General features: G+C 38.7%; 1 protein-coding gene across 1 annotated transcript; it reads right to left on the reverse strand.

Moving 5' to 3' along the window:
• Nucleotides 1-424: 424 nt before the first annotated feature.
• LOC140229448 (uncharacterized) lies at nucleotides 425-6,494 on the reverse strand. The gene is made up of 3 exons (XM_072309701.1): nucleotides 6,355-6,494; nucleotides 920-3,625; nucleotides 425-459 (listed from the first exon to the last, which is right to left on the reverse strand). The coding sequence occupies exons 2-3, from the start codon at nucleotides 3,318-3,320 to the stop codon at nucleotides 425-427; spliced, it is 2,436 nt and encodes an 811-aa protein (XP_072165802.1). The 5' UTR covers nucleotides 3,321-3,625; nucleotides 6,355-6,494.
• Between the last annotated feature and the right edge of the window lie 3,400 nt (nucleotides 6,495-9,894).

Below are 9,894 nucleotides of genomic sequence, written 5' to 3' on the forward strand. Positions count from 1 at the left end.
GGATAGTGTGTACAATTGTAAGAGACTATCTGTGCCAATCTGCACTCAAAGCACATGAAGGATTAAAGCAACAATAACTTTTGAGTTCATAAGGTCTCCCTACATACAATCTTGTAATCCAAAAACTATAGAACAGTGAACATTGAAAGTGAAACTTTGAAATCAATGTTCTAATTGGAGCCGTGTTCAACCACACATTAAGACTACCATGTATCACTGAATCAAATGTTATATGGTCAGAAATTGTCAGCTAGAAAATGGTGTCTGACAGTTGTATCACACAGTCGATTGAAAACATGCAAGCTACATGAAGTTGTCAAGAAAAAAGGAAAAATGCTTTTGTGATAATGTAAAGTAAATCCTTTTTTTACAAGTGTCTTCCCATATTTTCTGCTTCCTCAAAGCACCAACCTCTCCAAAAATTTTATGACATTCCAACTGAAGTCTTGCTGTCTAAGTAGGCATTTTCAACATCAGCCCGATAAAAATCCAAGCTCGAGATATTTTTCGCGATAGCAAATTAGCGCGCTATTTCATTTCCTATTCACATCATTTCGAAGAGAATTAGCCCGAAATCTTTTCGAGCTAATTCAACAGCTGAACATGCGCAAACAGTGTCGGGTATACCAGTAGAGCCCACACTTTTGGGTCACACACGCAAGGCATGATGGGATGCATCGCGCTAATTTCTTGAGGCGATTTCATATTATCATAGCGAACTAGTTCGCCAATTATCCTGCTATTTCAGAAATTTCCCGAGTTGGACTCTAGAAATTTTCTCGATCAGAGCAATACAATTAGCTCGCTAATTTATGTTCATAATTATCAAATAGCGCGCTATTTCGTGATTGGGTTACTTTCTCAAGTCAGAAAATAGCGCACTATTTCGAAACATTGGGCTGATGTGAAAACACCTACTGTTGCCCTTTGACGCTTTCTTTGGAGAGTGGAACAACCAGGCAGTCCTCAACAGTTCTTCTCCTGCTACCAGGTCCATACATGAGATTCTCCTTAAGCATCTCTGGACCAAGGAAAGTGTGGATCAGGGAGGCATCACCTGCCTGCATTATCTGTTCATTGAGCAGACCTGAGCTGGTACGTTGTTGAGATGTGGCTGGGTTCTGAGATTGTAACTCTGGCAAGGCATTGCTTTGACATGTAGTGAAATCTCCAGACTCTTTTGATGGCTGAATCTGTGGTGGACTGTCACTGGTCTGCGTGGAGGTGTTTGGGTCCTGTGGTGCTTGCTCCAATAGCTGAGGGGGAGTAGGGTGTTCAAGTTGTAGTGTTTGGTTCAGACTTGGTATGGAAAACTCAGATGAATATTCTGAAGAATGGTGCTGCATATTTGTCTTGGGTAGAAACTCTACCAATCTAAGCTGCAGTGGCGTACCCGATTGCTCAGAGTGTGTGTTTGAGTCAGGCAGTTCAATGGTTATTGTTGAGAGTTCCTGAGTTTCACATGGAGCACTTTCCGTTTCATCATGTGACAAGCGATGGCGCTTCAACAAGTAGTTATGGGCAAATGACTCGTTGCAAATCAAACAGCGGTATGGCTTTCCTGTCGTGTGACTGAAGCTGTGCACACGCAAACCACTTGAGTATCTGAATGCCTTTCCACAAATCTCACAAACGTAAGGCTTCTCTCCAGTGTGGCTCCGTTGGTGCACTTTGAATTGTGAAAGCAAGCGGGAACTGTGGCCACATATGTGACACATATATTGCCGGATATTGCTGTGCATGAGCATGTGCTTGCGAAGTTCCCTGCGGGCGCGAAACGGTCGCTTGCAGACATCACAGATGTATGGTTTCTCTGCAACATGTATCCTAGCATGCCGCCTTGCCTGACGTACTTTGGAGAATTGCTGTCCACATACATTGCATTTGAACTTGTTGTCATGGGTTGCTTTGTGTTTCTGCAACACACGCATTTCAAAGAATGCTTTCCCACATTCATCGCATTTGAATGAGCGGGTGGCGTTATGTATCAGCATGTGTCTCTCGATGGTGACAAATTCTTTCTGGCAGATGGTGCAGAACCTGTCCACTGGCTTCCTACCACGTCTCTTGGCTGGGGAACTTGTCTTTCCATCACTCTTACTTCTGTTACGACTAACCTTTTTCTTGCTTGCCTTAGTACTCTGTGCCTCCCAGTCTTCATCCTCTGAGTCACTCTTATCTGTGCAAGAAACCTTGTAATCACTGTCACTAGTATCTTGCCTGGTGTCCCTCAAACTTTCAGCATCCTCACTTAATTCTGCTTGGACACTAGTAGGACTTCTATCACCAGCTTGCTTTTCTCTTTCAGTACTTCTTTGACTCGCTCTCGTTCGTACTGATAATGAGCTGGGCACCTGCGTAATATCTGATGATGGAATAGACATTTCCTTTGAATTCATAAGTTTTGACATACCTTCACACATACACATTACAATTCTCTGCAGTTTATATGGATTTGTAACCATTTTGGTCCCTAACAAATGCAATGGACAGTCGGGATTACACCTCTTATCACATGACAAAAATGGAGCAGAAGCAGCATCATTGACAAAACAGCTGTCTCTACTCCGTCTAGAATCCTCTTGTTTTGAATTAACAGGTTTCAGGGAGATTTTGGTACTGGATTCATTCTCTTGCTCTGCACATAATACACTCCATGCAGCAGTTGTAATGCTTGGATCACTGCTGCTTTCTGAAGAGTTTTCCCCAGCCTGCCTAAACTTTATTGCACTGAGTTTAAGTGGGTCTTCTAGCTCAGGTTCTCTGGGGTTATCAAGCGTCTCTCCTTGACTAATGTCTACACTTTCGGAAACTGACTCTTGTCTGCAACTACCTTTGTGGACTGGCTCTGCTGATGTGCTGACTGAAGCAGCTTCTATTGAAGGGAATCCTTTCCATTTGATTAATTTTATCCGTGCATACATCTTTTTTTTCTTTATCAATCCATCACTTTGTCTCAGATTCCATCTCACAGGCAGTTTGCCACTCGGATTTTCCTTCATAGCTCTTGGTTCATTGGGTTTTTCACACTTTCCAGTTCTACATGATAATTTCCTGACTGCTGTTTGATTTTGCTTCAAGGTTCTGTGATGACTTTTCATGTCTCCTAATGAGCTTTGCCTGTGCTTCAAATGCAAATCCCTTTTTCTGGAAATGTTTTCAGAAAGATTACAAGTAGGAGAATCTGACTCTTCAGTAACATCAGCTTGTTCAAAATTAGAGTCATCATGTTGTTGGCCTTGAGTGTCAGCACCTGCCTCATCACAGTCAGAGATGTCATTACCTTCAGATGACTGTGTATTGTCTGACCCTGATGACATGGTTCAGAGCTTGTCGACCTCCAGAAATTTTATTACGTGTAGATGAAATGGCACACTCTGTTGATACTTCTCATCAAATTTGGTTTTAAATACAATGTGATACTTTCAACATACTCAATACCAACTTTGTTTTGAAAGTAGTCAAGTCAAATCACTGTGTCTCCACCACAGCACAGATGCAGATGTTCCGTCCTTTTTCACTTCATCAAATCCAGTCCACTCACGAGATGTTCGCTTGCCAGCTGCTGCACTGCAGTCCAGATTTGTTAGCACAGCCAGGAGTCACAGTCACTGTGTCTGCTTTCCTGTCTGGTCACATGTTCAACAAAAAGAACAGGACAGAGAAGAAAAATCATTCAGTGTCATATTTAGAATCTTTGACGATACATTAGGAACAATCTGAATGATTATGCAAACATTCCAGTCAATTTGGAATTCATAGAGCAGTAACAGATGCATGCTCTTACTAGGCATACATTGCCTACTGAAACAATTAAAACATGAATGTTTCTGGTCTCTGCTAAAGCTTACATAAATGCTACAGTGCCCTTTTGTTTGAAGCAAAAGAAGATGCTCAAGGAACCCATTAAGCTGTTAATGTCTCTCATGTCAAACTTGTGCAAAGTCCTCATCTTTTCCCACATTGAAAAGACAAACTTGAATCATGTGTAATTTTATATTCTCATTTGCATTGTCTAATAATAACCATTTTAGTCCAATTGCCACTCAGCCTCATGACCACATGACCACTATCAGACAGGTAATACAGTGCACTCCCGTTACAACGAACACGGTTATAACGAAATTTCGTTATAACGAAGTCAATCGTCTGGTCCCAAAATTATCACCATTAAAGTCTATGATACAAAATTCGCCTATAACGAACACGGTTATAGCGAAATTTCCGTTATAACGAAGTCTTTTCCGAGCGCCACAGACAAAGAAAAACAAAAGAAATGTGCTCCGTTATAACGAAATGCGAATTGTTTTCGAAAATATGTAGGGGAACAAGCATTTATAGCGTCTCTGTATGGGTGAACGCTTCACACCACTGTGTGTTCGCTCCTTGTGTCACGCACAGTTTCTGAGGGGAACTTGCGTTTATTATTGTAATACAGTTATCCCATCACATTTCACATAGCTTTCCAGTGTATGATGAGTATTCAGCAAACAGAATATGTTACATATACGTGGTTTCCTTGTTTTCGTTATATTGTATTTGTTCGGTTATAACGAAATTTCGTTATAACGAAAGAAAACTGCCGGTCCCGAGCATTTCGTTATAACGGGAGTGCACTGTACCTACATGTACTTCATCTATAATATCCATTTGGTCTATTGCCATTTGGTCTGTACATACTACTTGGATGAATTTAACAAAATGACATTAGATGAAGCTGGAAAAAATCAAGCAGATGAAATTACAATTAGACCATCTGATCATTCAACAAATTTATAATTAGTCAAACTGGGCATTGGACAAAGTGAAGATTGGACTGAACGGGCATTAGACGAAATTAATAGTAGGCCAAATGAGTTTAGTCACAGTGGTCTTAGATGAACTGGACAGTATACCGCCTAACAATAGACAAAGTGGCAATAAACCAAATTCATTGACGAGCAAATAATACGAAGCTCTCAACATCTGTTTAAAGCATGAGACCCTCACTGCATACCCAAATGCATAACTGGGCCATTTGGGAGACAGCATTTGAATAAAGTATACTTGTAGTACTATTACATGTATTGTGTTGAGTCTCTCATTGCCAAGCACATGGTTAAGGTTCTAATAGTGATGGTCACTGGTTTAGTTCTCTGAATAAATTGCAGAGTAAAGTCCTTACTCTGAAAAATTCCCCACTTTTGTGATATTTCTATTCAGAAAACTAAAGCTTTGTAGCTTTGTAATCAGCTGGTTGGTGATCAATGCAATTCATGATTGTCGGGCATGATTGCTAAAGGACAAGTCTACCTTCATATACATAAGGATAGAGAAAATGCAGCAGTGAAAGTTTGAGCAACAAGAGATCTGGGGGTCTCGCGGTCACCGAAGGGTAAATAACCTTCCATGATGCATTTAGGCAGACCCTCTTCTGAGAACATTGGAAACTTGGGGGGGGGGGGGGGGGGCAGCTTTGAGAGCTGGAGGCATGGTGGCATTTGTATGTTTCATCACACTGGTAAAAATACCTGCTAAGTACACTGTACAACGTACTTTAAATACAGAATATTTGACTTTGCAGTTAAAAAAAAAAAGAATTAGAGCTCTATCAATCACTTCTGATTGTAGAGAAGAATATCATTGAATATTCCTTAAAGAAAAGGGAACACAAACTCAAAGAGCAATGTGGATTGAGTGAAAGCAGCAACATTAGTAGAACACATCAGTGAAAGTTTGAAGAAAATCGGACAATCGATGCAAAATTTATGAATTTGTAAAGTTTTGGTGTTGGAACCGCTGGATGAGGAGACTACTAGAGGTTATGATGTACTATGAATGGACAACAATGTAAAGAAAATACAAAGAAAATTCCACCCCCCCCCCCAAAAAAAAAAAAAAAAAATCATTTTTCATGAAAATTACAAATTCCATCAACTGGATACCTTGGTACTAACATATGTTAAAGGTAGCATGCAATTATTCCCCCTGCTTTCTGAAAGCGGTTAATCAAGTGCTCTTTCATAATAATGCCAGATCTAATGCTAGAAAAGTGAAGACAGAACTTTATGCTTATCCAGAAAATATTTTGATGGTTCCCAGCATTGATTTTAGGTTGTTAGACGTTTATAGGAGACAAGGAAACAGTGTGAAAATACACCAGATGGTGGACTGCACTTACTCGGAAGAAGAAGAAGGACAAAGCTTCTCCCCTGTCCTGAGCTGAGTGAAGAAAACCGACATCACCACTGATCACCACACAGCAAAATCAATATGTGGTACAATGCAAATCGTATTCACAGACGTCTTCACACACACAGTCGCGCAGGAGGGTCAAAAGAATAATGAAACTAGCTCAATAAAGGGTGTACTCACCAATTTTGAAAGACTACTCGTCTCCCATTCTGCAATCCATCGGTCCATACGAATTAAAGGCCTGGGCCTAGACCTAGATTCCAATCCTGTTGTCAAACGTTCATGTTCTACAGATCAAGTGAAAAACTTCAACACGACGTGTGTAGGTACGACGCGTGCATTTATGCGCAGGCAGGCGCTGCCTTTTCTTTATCGGCCCAAAACGACATACCCCGCCACCACCAAGGAGGTACATTTCATTGCTTTGGTACCACCATTCGTTAAAAACAAAAAACAAAAAACAAAAAAAAACAAAACAAAAAAAACAAACAAACAAACAAACAAACCCCCCCCCCCCTAAAAAAAGCCAAAACAAAACAAAGACAATTCGTCTATTGCACAGGTCCTTCACGTCACTCAACCATTTCACTCTCATTCCGCTCTCGCATTCGTCTATTTGTTCAAAAACTTTTCATCTTTTTCACAAATATGTTGTTGTTGTTGTTGCTGTTGTTGTATTTGAGGCGCGTCATTCAGATATGAATAGTAAGTTGAGACTTCATCTAAGTACGTGTAGTATCATTATTTTACATAAAATATATAATCAACTTCTCAAAAAAATAATAAACTTAATACTTCAACATTATTTGTATGCGCGCTCTCTGTCTGCTGTCATAGGGTTAGGGCAAATAAGTAGTACAAATAGTACAAATAATAGGAAAAATAAATGGTAAATATTAATAGGGCAAATAAGTAGTACAAATAGTACAAATAATAGGAAAAATAAATGGTAAATATTAATAGGGCAAATAAATAGTACAGAGCATGCTGATGGCTGACTCTGACCAGCCCGGCTCGTTACATTGAGCAGGCTTCTCGGTCGCGCACACAGACCTAGACCCCTCATTTGCCCGGCACTGACCCTCTGCCCAACGCAAATGGTGCACAAGCAGACTCCCGAGTACAATATATAAACATCTAAACAATTACTTCATAATACTTTCCAATGAATACACATATGATTTACAAAAAATTCTATTTTTACATTATGTAATAAGCAAACATCCGGTTGTGCAATGTGGAAGTCTTAAGTTAAACAAAACTCAAATAATAATTACTTAAATCTATCAGTCTTTGTTGTTTTTTTTTTTTTTTTGGAAAACCTTCTGGTTCTCTTCACATACAAAATGAATGCCTTCAAATGGTTACCATTGTAACCATTGTCCAATGTCTGCGATCAACATGTGTCTCTCTATCAAATATTTCGGACAATCATAGTAAGAAATGACTTAAGTTTTCTTTTTCCGGGCAATGGGGGCAGTTGCCTGTTTCATGCAAATTTACTTTCCACTTGTCATAGTTGATGATAGTTCAGTCCAATATTACCCATACGGACTGGTGAATAAGTATTATTTTGTTCATCCCTGTTTTTCAAATCTTCGTTCAAATTTTCCAAAGACATACTTCTGTACTTCTTTTAAAGGATACTGTGTTTCTTCCCATCTTTTTGCCACTTCTTATATCAAAATAACTACTTAAAGCATATTTAGCTTCCGTCTTATTGAGTCCATTATTGATTCCGAGATATTTTTCTTGTAGGGCTGTTTTTGCCACTTTATCTGCTGTCTAATTTCCCGCGATGCCACAGTGGCCAGGCACCCATTCAACGGATGCACTATCATACCCCTGAACAGCAAATGCATCGAAAGAATGTGTATATCTTTAACAAAAGCATCCTCAAATTTACATTTTCCAACGTCCCGGAGGGCACTTAAACTGTTAGTGAAAATTACAACTCCTGTATACACATTCCTTAGTTGTCTCAACCAGGTTAATGCCATACGAATTGCAGCAAGTTTCGACCTATATGACGACGTGAAATCCTGCAATCTTTTCGATTCAGTGTACTTGAGGGAACGAAAAAAGCAGCTCCCACTATTAACCGTATAAAGCCCAAGGGGGGGGGGGGCACATTGTGCCCCCTACCATATTTTTCATTTGCTACTCATTTGATTTCAACCAAATTTGGTGACTTTTCCTAAAATCTTATTGCGCACATTTTGATATTGGTATTATTTAGCTATATTTGATGTTGCTGGTTGCCATGGCAACCATAAAGTGACAACCATGTCAGTCAGATTTTGCATCTTTTTTCTGTTCCCATTTCATTTAACAGCATTACAGTGTATGAGATGGGTATTTCTTGGCTGAAATTTGTTGAAGGAGCAAAATTTGAAGTAATTATGGTCCTGGAAAGTTTTTCTTATTGTTTCCTTTGTTTTTATGTGACAAAGGCATAAAACAATAGATATAATAGAGATAATTGAAAACAATAATGTTTTCTAAAGATTACCCCTTATATTTTGAGTTATTTTGATTGCTTCACCCAAGTTATGCCTCTAATATCATTAGTTTATCATATTATAAATTTGCAATCTCAAAATTCCAGTATTATGCAAATATGACATGTCATAACTATACATGTACCCATCCCAAACATTTCATCTCAGGTCTCATAATGTATCACTATGTTGATATGAATAGCGCCCCCATGTAGTGACCTTGAGAAAGTTCAACCATAAAAAATGATAAAATTCCACTTGCTTATTATTTGTGGCAAATATGAAAATGATTGGTCTATAATGAGACATATATGGGGATAAAAAAATTATACAGAAAAATCATGTTTTTAGCATATTTCCTATGTATTTCTTTATATTTTGGTAAATAGCGCCCTCCATTGGTGACCTTGTGAAAATTCAAACGCACGGTCATGTAGAGTATGAGTTACTCTACCCACGTGCCAAATATGATGATGATACATCATATAATAAAATAGTTATATAGGGGGCACAACGTGCCCCCCCCCCCCCATGGGCCTGCGAGTGGTCAAAATAGCTTGGGCTTAATAGGGTTAAAGCCTGTCCGACTTCTTGATCCATCCGTGTATTTCATTTCATTTCATTTATTTCATTCCTTCTTTCTTTTTCGACAAACATAACACGAAATGAATCCAGAAGATATAACATAGGCATGTATTCGACTTTACATGGTAGATAATGGTTAACAAAATACGAAATTATACATGCATACCGGCAAAATACAAAGTTATGTTTGGAGAAAAAAAAGAAAGAACTGAGAGGTTCACTGAGAAGCATGTTTGTAAATTGTGAACCACTCAAAGGATTCCTGTGAATACATTAAACTTTTTTTTTTTTTTTTTTTTTTTTTTTACAAAGACAGGACAAATGCCAGCATGATAACTCCATTTTCTTCTGTGTAATTTCTAAACTCATTTGATTTTGAAACAATGGATTATCTGACTTCGATATTAATCTACATGTACTTAACTTAACTAAACTAAACTAAAGTAAACTTAACTTAACTTAGCTTAGCTTAAAGGGGCTGTACAGTACTGGTTGAGGTGGGGATTCATGTTTTTTTTTACATTCCTAAGTGAGATAATGAGAAACCTCTTATGAAAAATGAAAGAGCATGCAATCCTAGGAAGGATTCAACGTTTATTTGATGAAAATTGGTTTTCAAATGGCTGAGATATCA

This window comes from Diadema setosum, chromosome 6, assembly GCF_964275005.1.
Source record: "Diadema setosum chromosome 6, eeDiaSeto1, whole genome shotgun sequence".
Lineage (NCBI taxonomy): Eukaryota > Metazoa > Echinodermata > Echinoidea > Diadematoida > Diadematidae > Diadema > Diadema setosum.

Excerpts from the sequence above, each read along its gene's own strand:
- LOC140229448 (XM_072309701.1), bottom strand. The coding sequence starts at position 3,320 with ATGTCATCAGGGTCAGACAATACACAGTCATCTGAAGGTAATGACATC. Across the intron at positions 460-919 it reads AGAAAGCGTCAAAGGGCAAC|ACTTAGACAGCAAGACTTCA; the intron begins AGTAGGTGTTTT and ends TTGAAAATGCCT.